Source organism: Myxocyprinus asiaticus, chromosome 37 (assembly GCF_019703515.2).
Source record: "Myxocyprinus asiaticus isolate MX2 ecotype Aquarium Trade chromosome 37, UBuf_Myxa_2, whole genome shotgun sequence".
In the NCBI taxonomy this organism is placed as follows: domain Eukaryota; kingdom Metazoa; phylum Chordata; class Actinopteri; order Cypriniformes; family Catostomidae; genus Myxocyprinus; species Myxocyprinus asiaticus.
The window spans coordinates 30,353,087-30,368,264 of record NC_059380.1 but is presented as its reverse complement, the minus strand read 5'-3'; the positions used below and the strand labels follow the sequence as shown (position 1 = coordinate 30,368,264).

At 46.7% G+C, this 15,178-nt stretch overlaps 1 protein-coding gene across 4 annotated transcripts in view; it reads left to right on the top strand.

Annotated features, from left to right (window-relative positions):
• Window positions 1-15,178, top strand: part of LOC127428309 (serine/threonine-protein phosphatase 6 regulatory ankyrin repeat subunit C-like) — a 135,452-nt gene that overhangs the window by 14,236 nt on the left and 106,038 nt on the right. For all 4 annotated transcript variants that reach the window (XR_007895074.1, XM_051676600.1, XM_051676599.1 and 1 more), the window contains exons 3-6: window positions 7,378-7,498; window positions 7,928-7,998; window positions 8,095-8,295; window positions 9,078-9,165. Coding sequence is in view for 3 of the 4 variants with exons in the window: in XM_051676600.1 (XP_051532560.1) it covers window positions 7,378-7,498; window positions 7,928-7,998; window positions 8,095-8,295; window positions 9,078-9,165 (481 nt within the window). In the remaining variant the exon portion in view is untranslated. The remainder of the gene's footprint in view (window positions 1-7,377; window positions 7,499-7,927; window positions 7,999-8,094; window positions 8,296-9,077; window positions 9,166-15,178) is intronic.

Here is a 15,178-nt window from a genome sequence, read left to right as displayed (position 1 = left end):
TATCGGGCTTCTGGATGAGTCCGCCGACTTGTCTCACGGCGAGTTCGACCTCTTGTTCGGAGCCCGTGAAGCTGATGAGCTCTCGAGCGCAGCATCGGAGAGCTGGCGTGTCCAGTTGGACGCAGAAGCCTCAGCTCGGCTCCCCCCTTTGGGGACGATTGTCCAGTCACAGGCTGATGCAGAGATGACAGACATGCTTTCCCGGGTGGCCGTGAGCGTCGGGCTAGAGTGGAACCCTCCGCTCTCCCCTGAACCCTCGCGGCTCGATGATTGGTTCCTGGGCTCGCGGCGCCGCTCAAAGCAGCCGCGCCCTGCTCCAGTGCCTTTCTTCCCGGAAGTGCACGAGGCACCTTTTACTGCCCGGTCCCGATTTCTCAGTTCCCCCACCCTCACTACCCTCGATGGCGGGGTGGCCAGGGGCTATACGGCGATTCCCCCGGTGGATAAGGCACTCACGGTGCACCTATGCCCGCAGAGCGCCGCCACCTGGCGTGGACGCCCAAAGCTCCTGTCCAAGCCCTGTAGGTTCACGTCGTCCCTGACGGCCAAAGCCTACAGCGCTGCTGGACAAGCCGCCTCTGCCCTGCACGCCATGGCTCTCCTGCAGGTCCACCAAGCCAAGGCGCTAAAAGAACTGCACGAGGGTAGTTCCACCCCAGATCTGATGCAGGAACTGTGCTCGGTGACCGACCTCGCTTTCCGAGCGACGAAGATCACGGTGTGGTCTCTCGGCTGGACGATGTCCACATTAGTGGTCCAGGAGCACCACCTTTGGCTCAACCTGGTCGAGATGGGTGAGGCTGTCAAGACACAGTTCCTTGCTGCCCCCATCTCCCAGGCTGGCCTATTCGGCGATTTGATTTCACCACATGCCCAAGTGGCTGCGGTACCCAACAGTTCAGCAAAAGAGCGGTTTCCTCCTTCCCTGGGTCACATACCCGGTATGCACGGTCGTCATCACGACCAACGTCCACCTTTTATCCCTTGCAGGATTGGCGCTCCAGCGGCCATATGGCATCCTCAGCTGTGGCCACCCCGCTCAGGTTGATGCATATGAGACCGCTTCAGCACTGGCTTCAGACTCGAGTCCCGAGAGGGGCATGGCGCCGCGGGACACATCGAGTGGCCATCACGCCGGTCTGTCACCACCTCTTCAGCCCTTGGACCGACCTCTCATTTCTACGGGCAGGTGTTCCCCTAGAGCAGGTCTTCAGGCACGTTGTGGTTGTGACAGACACCTCCAAAGTGGGCTGGGGTGCTGTTTGCAACGGGCACGCAGCCGCCGGATTATGGACGGGCCCACGGCTGCGTTGGCACATTAACTGCCTCGAGTTGTTGGCAATTCTGCTCACCCTGCTGAGGTTATGGCCGTTGATCCAGGGCAAGCACGTGTTAGTTCGGACAGACAACATGGCAACGGTAGCATATGTCAACCGCCAAGGCGGTCTGCGCTCTCGTTGTATGTCACAACTCGCCCGCCGTCTCTTCCTCTGGAGTCAGCAGCACCTCAAGTCGCTGTGAGTCACTCACATCCCGGGCGACCTCAACACTGGTTACCCTCAGGGGAGAGTGGAGACTCCACCCTAAGGTGGTCCAGCTGATTTGGAGTCGATTCGGAGAGGCACAGATAGACCTGTTCACCTCCCAAGAATCCTCCCACTGCCCGCTCTGGTACATCCTGACTGAGGCACCTCTCGGCATAGATGCGCTGGCACACAGCTGGCCTCCTGGCCTATGCAAATATGCATTTCTCCCAGTGAGCCTACTTGCACAGACTCTGTGCAAGGTCAGGGAGGATGAGGAGCAGGTCGTCCTGGTAGCACCCTACTGGCCCACCCAGACGTGGTTCTCAGACCTCATGCTTCTCGCGACAGCCCCCCCCCGGCGAATTCCCTTGAGGAAGGACCTTCTTTCTCAGGGATGGGGCACCATCTGGCACCCATGACCAGACCTCTGGAATCTCCATGTCTGGCCCCTGGATGGGACACAGAAGACCTAAGCGGTCTACCACCCGCTGTAGTAGACACGATCACTCAGGCTACGGCCCCCTCTACGAGGCGCCTTTAAGTGGCGTCTGTTCACTAAGTGGTGTTCTTCCCGACGGGAAGACCCCACAGAGATGCACAGTCAGATTGGTGCTTTCCTTTCTGCAGGAGAGGTTGGAAGGGCAGCTGTCCCCTTCCATCTTGAAGGTGTACATTGCTGCTATAGCAGCACACCACGACACAGTGGACGGTAAGTCCTTAGGGAAGCACGACCTGATCATCAGGTACCTGAAAGGCGCCAGGACGCTGAATCCCTCCAGACAGCGCCTCGTTCCCTCATGGGACCTCTCTGTAGTACTTCAGGGTCTACAGAGAGCCCCCTTTGAGCCTTTGCAGTCAGCTGAGCTTAAGGCACTCTCCTTGAAGACTGCCCTCCTGACTGTGCTCACTTCCATCAAGAGGGTAGGAGACCTGCAAGCGTTCTCTATCAGCAAAACGTGCCTGGAGGTCGGTCCAGGCTACTCTCACGTGATCTTGAAACCCCGACCGGGCTATGTGCCCAAGGTTCCCACCACCCCTTTTAGGGACCAGGTGGTGAACCTGCAAGCACTGCCCCAGGAGGAGGCAGACCCAGCCCTGTCATTACTGTGTCCGGTGCGTGCTTTACGCATCTATTTGGATCGCACGCAGAGCTTTAGGATCTCTGAGCAGCTCTTTGTCTGCTGTGGTGCACAGCGGAAAGGAAGCACTGTCTCCAAGCAGAGGATCGCCCACTGGCTCATTGACGCCATAGCTATGGCATATCATGCCCAGGACATGCCACCCCCGGTAGGGCTACGAGCCCATTCTACCAGGGGTGTAGCGGCCTCCTGGGCCCTGGCCAGGGGTGCCTCTCTAACAGACATTTGCAGAGCAGCAGGCTGGGCAACACCCAACATCTTAGCAAGGTTCTACAACCTCCGGGTTGAACCGGTTTCGTCCCAAGTAGTGGCACGCAATACAAGCAGATGTATTGGCCGGCCGGTTGTATTGCTTGCACATAGGGCCTTTCACCTCCTCTGAGCTGAAGAGGTGTGCCATTAATTCCCAGTAGTGTTCACAAACTATGTTCCCCGGTTGATTTCCTCCAAGCCCTGTGGCAGTTGAGTTTTCGGAGAGACTCGCTGCCAGCCCAGTACATGTGCTAACTAAGAGCCCTGTTCTGGGGTAGGTGCTCCGCATGTCGCAGTTCCCTGTAAGGTAATCCCATCCCTTGGGAGGGACACCCCCCGACTAGATCTGGCGGCCCAGTCGGATAATCCTCCTTGTTTTTTAGGGAGTGGAAAAAAGAAGGGGAAAAGAGGCCACGACTGGGTTAACCTGTCTCTATCTTTTGGGTAGTCGACTTGTCCCCAAAGGGCCATTTGACTATAACTATGTTGGGGGAGGTTACGTGTCAGCCTGGTGTGCTGGCTATGAGGCACACAGTTGTCTGCGCATCACACACCGCCAGTTCATGTAACACAGTTCAGCCAGTTGCTGCGTTTTGTATAGGGACCCCTAGTGTCACTACATTGACACAATGGCGAGTGAGTGACAGATAGGGAATGTCCTGGTTACTTGCGTAACCTCTGTTCCCTGATAGAGGGAATGAGAAGTTGTGTCCCTCCTGCTACAACGCTGAACTACCCACTGAAATGGCTGGACCTTGTCTCGGCTCCTCAGCATAAAGCCTGAATGAGTGGTTGCATACCAGCTCCTTTTATACCCGTATGTCCGGGGGAGTGGCATGCAAATACCACTTGCCAATTTTCATTGGCCTTTTATCAAAGACCAGAGGTGTCTCGGGCTCCCAAGAGTGACCCCTAGTGTCACTACATCGACACAACGTCTCGTTCCCTCCATCAGGGAACATCATCGTGCACGAATTCAAGAATCATGTTTTTAAGGTATTAAATCATTTGACCAAGCCATCCATTTGGGGATGGTACATACTTGTCCAAATCGATTTAATACCCAATCATTCATACAGCTCGTGTAGTGTACGTGACATGAAAGTAGTGCCCTGATCAGTCACGGGGCTGCTGAGAAAAGGCGAACAGGTGGCTGACCTAGCTCAGTGTCAAGGAGCAGAAATGCTAGGGGTGCTCTTCTGGGCTGCGGCCGACCCATTGCAGGATGGACTTCTTCAACCTCGCGTAGACAAGTAAGCCGGCGACCGGAAGTTGTTGCGCTGCGATCTGGGCCTCCCTGGTCTTCCTCTTGTCCACAGACCCAGTATTTGCCCCGTTACCCAGTATAAACTGCTTTTACATGCCTTTGCCCCAGAGTCCCCCCTGATGCCAAACATCACCATGATTTAAATACATTTATTTAAATAAACCTAGTATTTGGTGGCCATTAAATGCATTGCAGCTGGGATCTTCCTGTATGACTTAGCAAAAAGACAGGAAGTCCCAACTGCAATGTATTTAATGGCCGCTAAATACATGGTCCGTGGGCACTCATTTTTATGCAAATTATGCATATTTATGAGTTGTAAGTTACATAAATTGGTTCTAATTTATAAATACCCTTAAAGTGGTTACATTCAAAAAGATCCATATGTATACTTTTAAACCTCATATAAGAAAAGAGAGAACATTTTTGATCAAAAGCTGTAAGTCATTCAGGAAGGTCCCACATGCAATGTATATAATGTTTTCTGAATACTTGCTTTGTGGACATCATGTTTTTAAAGTTCAGGATCAAATTGTTAACTAAAAAACATATTTAGGTGACTATGTGACTCCCTCTGAACAACATGCACCTTTCAAATCCTAAAAAATCAACTGTCCACGAACCATGTATATTTTTGAATGGTATACGTTGCAGGTGGGATCTCCATATCTCGACACTGTGACCACTTAGAGAGCTGATACCTGCACTCCTGTACTTGCCTTGACCTCCCCTGTTTATGTTTTGAATATCAAGAAGATTGGAGAAAGTAAAAAATGTCATCCAAAAAAAAAACACCCCCTCAGATTTGTTTTGGTCAAAAAAATTTACTTTCTCTGAACTACTTCAAGTTTGCACCATTGAAAGGGGAGGTTAGGGCAAGCACAGGAGTGCAGTTTCAAGTTTCTAAGTGGTCCCAACTCTGTGATATGGAGATCCCACCTGCAATGTATACCATTCAAAAATATACATGGTTCATGGACAGTAAGCAATTTAAGTTTTAAAAGGTCTATACTGTTCACAGGGAGTCATATAGTCACCTAAATATGTTTTTAAGTCAATATTTTTTATCATGGACTTTATCAAAATTGATCGAACCAGGTATTCAGAACCCATTATATACATTGCACAAGGGACAATCTCACTTACAATGTATTTAATTGGTGTTAAAACAATTCCTCAGGACATCAAGTCATGCAGGAAGGTCCCACCTGCAATGTATTCAATTACCGCCAAATACATTCTTTGTGGACAGTCCTGTTTTTTGCATGTTGTACATAATTTCGAATTAAAAGTTATGTATATATTATCATTTGTATGCCCTGAGAGCAAAACAGGTGTTTCAATCAATAATATTTATTGTAAATAACAATTAGATTAATTTAAATTAAATGTCCATAAACCTAATATTTGGTGACCATTAAATACATTGCACATGGGATCTTCCTGTGTTTTGGGATGAAGTTGTGTAATATACTTGGTAAGTGGACAAATACTATGTTTATGGTCAGACCTGCCCCCTCCTGGACACACCCCCGGGGTCCGGGCCCCACAGGGATGAAGTGGCGTAATCTACTTGGTAAGTGGACAAATACTATGTTTATGGACAGTCCCGCCCACTCCTGGACACACCCCTGGGGTCTGGGGCCCCCCAGGGATGAATTGGCGTAATATACTTGGTAAATGGACAAATAGTCTGTTTATGGACAGCCCCGCCCCTTCCCGGACACACCTCTCGCGTCAGCCAATCAGAGCCTGACACTGGGGGGCTCTTCCCCTAAATAATTCCACGGTCTGTGGAACATTGGGGGTGGTCCCTAACCCACCGGGTGTCCACCTGAAATGTATATGAATGGAGAAAGCACCCATTGCAACACACCTGCCATTGGACGTGGTGTCGCCACCCTCTGGGTGATTGCTGAACAACGAGAGGGACGCTTTTTGGGAGGGGATTTTTCGACAGCTCATAGCGTGGCCACCGTGGGGCACAGCCGCTTGGGGACGGATCCCATCACCTCTGGCAGAACCCCGGGCCGGCGCGGAAATGCGCAAGGCCTCAGCAAAAATCTCCTAGGGGGTGTCATGCGGCGTCCATGAACCTGGTACCACAGAGGCATAAAGTACATTGCCCATTGCATTCAGGTCTTACCTGCTTCCCTAATGTAAGTATTACTATCAAGTGATGCAATCTACACACAAGCGATGCTGAGCCATGGGAATGCTTGCGATCAACAGACCCAGCCAGATCAAACCTTTCTCTGCACTTTCCGACATTCACCACGACCAAATCACTGCGATGAAATCAACATTCATATTCATTTTTATCTATTATTTTAAGTAGTATTAAAGGAAATATTAAGAGTGGAAACAGGAAATTGGATGGGAAAAAGAGTGGGACAAAAGACAGAATCGAACCGGGGATGCTAGGGCAACAATATGCATTCACAACATCTTTACACCCCACGCCACTGCAGCTATACCTATTGTCTAGTTTGTCATACATTCCTATGGTTTCACCAGGCTAATGGGGTGCAAATAGCTGCTCTGTGTGGCAGATGCTATTTACACCAGGGTGCAATTAGTCACTCATTTAAAGGCAATTAATCGCAATCATTCCTGCAGCTTGGCATCGCTTGTGTGTAGATTGCATCACTGTATTACTAATATTGTAGTAACCATGTTTTTTTTGCCAGAAACTATAGTTTTAATGTAATTAACCATGGTGTTACTACAGTAATATGGTGGTAATACAGTAACCATGGTTAATTTGGTTGGTACTGTAAATTTACAACAAAATACCATGATGAAACTATGGTTACTGTAGTAAAACCAAGGTTATTTTTCGTAAGGTTAGGCTTAGGGGTAGGGGTTAATGTAGTGTGTCTGTGGGACTCTAAATGAACACAATAAACACACTGCAGTGATGCCCATGTACTGTATGTTAGTATTTACATATGGGTGCAAATAGTATCTGACACTATGTGCACCAGAATGCAATTAGTATCTATCATTATTTGCACCAGGGTTGGGGTGTAAATAGCATATACCACTATTTGCACCAGGGTGCAAATGACATCTGCTTTTTAAAAAAATCCAAGCTTAACATACATGAAAATACCAAGCTAAAAGACTGGATATTAGAAATCTAGAAATCTATTATTTTGCTAGAAAATGAAAGTGTGTTGTATGCCGTCAGCTAAGAAAGTGGCATTGCTGCAGCAGTCATTTATTCCTTCAGGATGAAGAGCGTCGCACTGCCCTGCATGCTGCAGCATGTGTGGGTGATGTTCATATCATGGACCTCCTCATCAGTTCAGGTGAGGTCAGAATATAACATTTACTGTATCAGATCTGTAAAATTTTAAATTGCACAAATTTTCGGTTAATTTGATTTTATTTATTTAATTTGTCATTGCAGCCCTAGAGTACAATATTAATTTTCAATATTATCTCTTTGAAAAGCAACATTTGTTTCTAATTTAATTTTGGTCTTGTGAATAACAAAGTCAGAAAAAAAGAAAATATTTTTCAGAGATTTACCTAAACTGATATTTAAAATAGTGCAAATGTCTAATTTTTATATGTTTAGTTTAAATAAACATTCAAGAAACGTAATATATATATATATATATATCTGTGTGTGTGTGTGTGTGTGTGTGTGTGTTAAATATTCATCTTTATTTTGAAGTTGCATTCTGCAGCCAATATGAATAGATGAAGACGTTCTCTGTTTTTACGTTTTTCAGGTGCTAATGTGAATGCTAAAGATCAGGAATGGTTGACTCCTCTGCATCGAGCAGCTGCCTCACAGAAAGAAGTAAGAGTTGATTTTTTTATTTTTATTTTTTTTGCTGTATATTGTGTTTATTTTCTGTAGTTTTGTTTTGAAATGTGAACATTTTTGAAATTTTAGAAGGCCGTTGTGCTGCTGTTGAGACAGGGGGCAGAGGTGAATGCGCAGGACAGGCTCTGGCAGACACCACTACATGTCGCTGCAGCCAACAGAGCAACAGAGTGTGTTGATGTTCTGGTTTCTTACCTGAGCAGTCTGAATGAAGCAGATCGATTTGGCAGAACAGCTTTACATCATGCAGCCCACAGTGGACATACAGAGGTATGGAAAGAGCTTGGATATATTATAAACAGTTAATGTTTAAAGAAGAATTTAATTCTGAAGGACTGTTTTGCACGTTACTGCTGGATGTTAGACAAAGACAAGGGGTGCGTCTCAATCAACTCCCTAGTTCAGTAGTCAGGGTACTGATCAGGGAGTCAGCCATTTTTATGACTGGCTCAATCGCAAAATCCTTCCAGTGCACTGAAATGATCACTCCCTAAAACATCCCACAATGCACTGTAAAAACAGGGAGCATCGTTGCTCACTGTGTTCCCTTACCGGAAACATCGTCATGTCTTCTGAAGTCTCTCTAGTCGTTAGATGACGAGCACAAGTGTAAAACTATGAGGTCCAAACATTATTTTCTCTTTAAAAGAGATGTTGTTTATAATGTCTTTCATTCATAATTACGATGAAAGTGAAACAATCTTTTAAATATTTGAGTTAAAATACACTCCTATGCATTTCTTTATTTATGCCATTTATCTGTTATAATAACACTGTTCTTCTGAATATCTTCAAGGAAAATTAATGATAGTGTCATTTATACAGGGATGGTGCTGATTAAAAACAGCTGCGCTTCTATGCGCAAGCTCATTAATGTGTCGCAGGTGATTGAATCATAAGTGTCCCAAAGTTCAGTGGATCAGTAACCTTACCAATGCCCGAATTCGAGTTCACGATATACTGATTCATGACATAGGGAGCTAGGGAGCTGATTGAGACACAGGGAAGGTCAAGCTACTGTATTTAACTGTGGAACTCATTTCCATTTTAAGACAGTGACCCTGCTCCTACATAAAGGGGCCAACCTGAGTGCCAAAGACATAAAGGACAGACAGCCTATTCATTTGGCTGCTTATCTAGGTATCTATTTTTCTGAGTTCTGTAATTTAATAGATAGTATTTAATTAATATTAAATGCAAGTTTGGACACACCTACTCATTCTTTATTTTTACTATTTCAGCATTTTAATAATAATATTAAAGTTAGCAAAGGTGTGAAATAACAGAAACTGAAGTCTGGAAATTTTTACATTTTAAACAAATTGTGGTAAAGAGCAGGGGAGTCATTACATTGATAAGTAGACATCTACAATTCAAATCTCTCATACAGATTAAAGATAAATTAGGGAGAATCATTATTGTTTTAGCAGAAATTCAGGGGCAAAGGTTGGATTTGGCTAATATTTACACACCTAACATTGATGATCAGGGCTTTTTTTATTGATCTTGAAGGGATGTTGCCAGCCGCTGGCACCCCTCATGATATAATGTTGGGAGGAGACTTTAATCTTTTGATGGACTTTTGAATCTTTTCATAGTGAAGCAAAAGTGTGTAAGCACCCTAGAGCAACACTGATGCTTCACAGGATAAAAATCTTGGTCTTGCAGATATTTGGTGACTTTTGAACCCATCTGGTAGGGACTATAAATTTTTTTCATCAATCCATAAGATTTATTCTAGAATAGATTTTTTTTATATCTAAGTCCCTCATTTCATCTGTTGTGTATTGCTCAATTGGAAACATCTTAATCTCAGATCACGCCCTGCTGAGTTTAGAGATGTTGTCACATTACGGAGAAAAATAAATCGTATAGTTGCCGCTTTAATGTATCCCTTTTGCAAAATCCTGATTTCCAACAAATGTTAAAGACTGAAATCAGTGTTTATATGGAGACTATCTGGTCCTCAGTATCTTCTGTGGGCGTGGCTTGGGAGACACTTAAGGCGGTTCTTAGGGGTTGGATCATACACTATGCCTCATTCACCAAAGCACGAGAACTCGTTGAGTTGGAAGGGAATATTAAAAGTGCAGAGGCAGAGCTGAAGCGCCGAATGTCGTCTGATGGCCTCAGAGAATTGACCCGATTGAAATACAGATATAACACTATTTTGTTGCGGAAAGTGGAGTTTTGGTTACTCAGGGCAAGTCATACTTTGAGTCAGGGGACAAAGCAGGGAAACTTTTGGCTAGATATATAAAGCAGAGAGTCTTTTTCTACCATTCCCTTAGTGAAATCTGCTGGTGGTGAAATTTTTACCTTGGCCATTGTTATTAATAATGCCTTCAAAGAGTTCTATCTTGATCTTTATAGTTCCACGTCTTCATCTACTGATGAAGATATTAGAACATTTGTGGAACCATTAGAACTCCCTAAATTGATGACTGAGCAAAAAAATTCCCTTGATTCTGAGATAAACTTGGAGGAGCTTGACGAGGTAATAAAGGCCTTACCTACAGGCAAGGCTCTGGGGCCAGATGGTTTTGCCACTGAATATTTTAGATCTTATGCTACAGATTTGGCTCCACTTTTGTTAGAAGTTTATATGGAATCATTAAAGAATAGAAAGCTTCCCCCAACCAGGACACAAGCCTGGATCAGTCTGAAAAATTTTGCCAAAGTCAAGTTGTGACATCTCTTATACATACAGTGGCATGCAAAAGTTTGGGCACCCCTGATCAAAATTTCTGTTGCTGTGAATAGCTAAGTGAGCAAAAGATGGCCTGATTTCCAAAAGGCTTAAAGTTAAAGATGACACATTTCTTTAATATTTTAAGCAATTTTACTTTTTATATTCATCTTTTACAGTTTCAAAATAACAAAAAAGGAAAAGGGCCCGAAGCAAAATTTTGGGCACCCTGCATGGTCAGCACTTAGTAACACCCCCTGGCAAGTATCACAGCTTGTAAAAGCTTTTTATAGCCAGCTAAGTGTCTTTTAATTTTGCCCATTCTTCCTTGCAAAAGGCTTCTAGTTCTGTGAGATTCGTGGGCCGTCTTGCATGCACTGCTCTTTTGAGGTCTATCCACAGATTTTCGATGATGTTTAGGTCGAAAAACCTTCAGCTTGCGCCTCTTGAGGTAGTCCATTGTGGATTTTGAGGTGTGTTTAGGATCATTATCCTGTTGTAGAAGCAATCCTCTTTTCATCTTCAGCTTTTTTACAGATGGTGTGATGTTTGCTTCCAGACTTTTCTGGTATTTAATTTAATCCATTCTTTCCTCTACCAGTGAAATGTTCCCTTGTGCCACTGGCATCAACGCAAGCCCAAAGCATGATTGATCCACCATGTTTAACAGTTGGAGAGGTGTTCTTTTCATGAAATTCTGCACCCTTTTTTCTCCAAACACCATTGCTCATTGCAGCCAGAAAGTAATATTTTAACTTCATCAGTCTGTAGGACTTGTTTCCAAAATGCATCAGGCTTGTTTAGATGTTCATTTACAAACTTCTGACGCTGAAATTTGTGGTGAGGATGCAGGAAAGGTTGTCTTCTCATGACTCTTCCGTGAAGGTCATATTTGTGGAGGTGTTGCTGCACAGTAGAACAGTGCACCAGTCTTCCAGAGTCTGCTAAATCTTTCTTAAGGTCTTTTGCAGTCAAACAAGGGTTTTGATTTGCCTTTCTAGCAATCCTATTAGGAGTTCTCTTGGTCTTCCAGACCTCAACTTGAACTCCACCATTCCTGTTAACTGCCATTTCTTAATTACATTATGAACTGAGGAAACGGCTACCTGAAAATGCTTTGCTATCTTCTTATAGCCTTCTCCTGCTTTGTGGGCAACAATTATTTTAATTTTCAGAGTGCTAGGCAGCTGCTTAGAGGAGCCCATGGCTGCTGATTGTTGGGACTAGATTTGAGGAGTCAGAGTATGTATAAAGCTTTGAAATTTGCATCACCTGGCCTTTCCAAATGATGATTGTGAACAAGCCATAGCCCTAACAAGCTAATTAAGGTCTGAGACTTTGGTAAAAGTTATCTGAGAGCTCAAATCTCTTGGGGTGCCCAAACTTTTGCATGGTGCTCCTTTCCTTTTTTATGCCTTTTGGAGATCAATTCATCTTTTACTCTCTTAACTATTCACAGCAACAGAAATTTTGACCAGAGGTGCCCAAACTTTTGCATGCCACTGTATAGATCAGGTGGGGTTTATTCGGGGCCGTAGCTCTTCTGATAACATTAGACATTTCATCAATATCATGTGGTCAGTGACAAATGATAAGTCTCCGGTCGCTGCCATCTCACTTGATGCCGAAAAGGCATTTGATATGGTAGAATGGGATTATCTTTTTAAGATTTTGGAAATTTATGGGTTCGGGAGTATATTTATTGGTTGGATTAAGTTACTTTATAGACAACCTGTAGCAGCGGTTCCCTCTCAGGCATTTGGCTCATTGGTCGCTTCCACCTGAAAGAGCCCCTCCCTGGTTTTCTATTGAACAGGAAGTTCTTGCCCCTATTGTGCCATTGCAAAGCCTTTCTATCAATCTAACCAGAGAAGTTAAATCACACCCCGTTATTTCACATCTGCACTTGGTATGGACAAAAGTAGAGCCCGACCGATATGGGTTTTTTGAGACCGATACCGATTTTAGAGGGGGAAAATTAACTGAAATGGTGGCCGATATAGTTCATTTTTGAGCTGGAATGAAAACAGTCCTTTTCTATGTGGATTGTTCACTGATTTTGCACCGATATGACTATGCAAAGGTACTCAGAAGGCTGCTTCTTAAACAGATATTTTTATCAAAGAATATTTGACATTCCCTGTCTGTCACTCACTCGACGTTGTGTCGATGTAGTGACACTAGGGGTCACTCTTGGGAGCCCGAGACACCTCTGGTCTTTGATAAAAGGCCAATGAAAATTGGCGAGTGGTATTTGCATGCCACTCCCCCGGACATATGGGTATAAAAGGAGCTGGTATGCAACCACTCATTCAGATTTTCTCTTCGGAGCTGAACGGTCATGCTCACTGAGCTGAACTACTACTGTTCATTCACCTCTGCTGGATCTGAGGCCGCATTTCAACGGCTTCTCCCTCCTCTGTGCTGGTGCACTGCAGAGAACGCCCCTGGGCGCTTCGGCAGAAAAAAGAGAGTATATTTTCTGAAAGAGTTTATTTCTCTAAAAGAGTATATTTCTCTAAAAGAGCGGCACACACGGAACATCTTTTTAAAGACACGTATTTTTAAAGATGCCTTTCCGATTGTGTGTTATTCCTGGTTGTGGTCGTTATCTCTCAACTTCGGATGGTCATAATTGCTGTCTTTCGTGTCTGGGCGCGACCCACATGGAGGCAGCGTTCATGGATGGTTCATGTTCTCACTGCGAGAACATGACCATGGCAACGTTGCAGTCGTGGCTTGCTTTCGTAAGCAAGCCACCCCAGCGGCTCCCCGCCTTGGTCCTTCTACCTACGGGTATGAGGCCAGCGCAGTTAGCACTGGGGGCGATTTGGGGACCCCAATGGGATCGCCTCCGCCGGGTATCCCCCCGCGGACCTCCCATTCCCCAGCATGCTCGTTTGCCCCAGTCTGGCTTCCGGATGAGTCCGCCGGCTCGTCTCATGGCTCGTCTGGCCTCTTCTTTGGAGCCCGCGAAGATGATGAGCTCTTGAGCGCAGCATCGGAGAGCGGGCATGTTCAGTCGGACACAGAAGTCTCAGCTGGGCTCCCCCCCTCGGAGCCGATTGCCCAGTCACAGGCTGATGCAGAAATGATGGACATGCTTTCCCAGGCGGCCGCGAGCGTCGGGTTAGAGTGGAACCCTCCGCTCTGCCCTGAACCCTCGCGGCTCGATGATTGGTTCCTGGGCTCGCGGCGCTGCTCAAGGCAGCCACGCCCCACTCCAGTGCCTTTCTTCCCGGAAGTGCATGAGGAGCTGACGAAATCGTGGGGGGCACCTTTTACTGCCTGGCCCCGATTCTGCAGTTCCCCCGCCCTCTCTACCTTTGATGGCGGGGCGGCCAGGGGCTATACGGCGATTCTCCCGGTGGATAAGGCGCTCGCGGTGCACCTATGCCCGCAGAGCGCCGCCACCTGGCGCGGACGCCCTAAGCTCCTGTCCAAGCCCTGTAGGTTCACGTCATCCCTGACGGCTAAAGCCTACAGCGCTGCTGAACAAGCCGCCTCTGCCCTGCACGCCATGGCTCTCCTGGAGGTCCACCAAGCCAAGGCGTTAAAAGAGCTGCAGGAGGGTAGTTCTGCCCCAGATTTGATGCAGGAACTGCTCTTGGCAAACGACCTTGCTTTCCGAGTGATGAAGGTCACGGCGCGGTCTCTCGGGCGGACGATGGCCACATTAGTGGTCCAGGAGCGCCACCTTTGGTTCAACCTGGTCGAGATGGGTGAGGCCGACAAGACATGGTTCCTTGCTGCCCTCATTTCCCAGGCTGGCCTATTCGGCGACACCGTCGAGGACTTTGCCCAGCAGTTCTCGGCGGTGAAGCAGCAGATGGAGGCTATCCGGCATATCCTGCCCCGGCACGGCTCAAGATCCTGCACCCCGTCTGCTCATCGCCAAGGGCGTCCCCCTGTGGTGACTGCACCGGTTCTGCCACAGCCCGCCCCTTCGGCCCGGCCCCGGCGTGGAGCCCACCGCAGGAAGCAGACGCCACCCGTCTCACAGTCGGCCGCTAAGAACCCATGGAGGTCGTCAAAGCGCCCCTGTGACGGGCAACCCAGGGACGAAGAAACCCACTCACCTGGAGCTGGTAAGAAGACCACTCCATCCCCTGGTGGAGAATCTTTTGTTGCATTTTTGTTTGATTTTGCTGCATGCCCAAGTGGCTGCGGTACCCAACAGTTCAGCAAAAGAGCGGTTTCCTTCTTCCCTGGGTCACATACCCGGTGTGCACGGTCGTCATCACGACTACCGTCCACGGGTTTTTCCTTGCAGGATTGGCGCTCCAGCGGTGGTCTTCCCGCCCTAAGGAGCAGACGTGTGAGCGATGAGCTCTGCGCACGTTGCTGAATTTTCGATTATTTTCATGTTATAATCTGGTTAATTTTGATACACCCAGTTACACATTTGCCCTTTGTTGCAAAAAAAATGGCAAAGAAGTAAAAATCCTCAGGCTCTGGAGACAT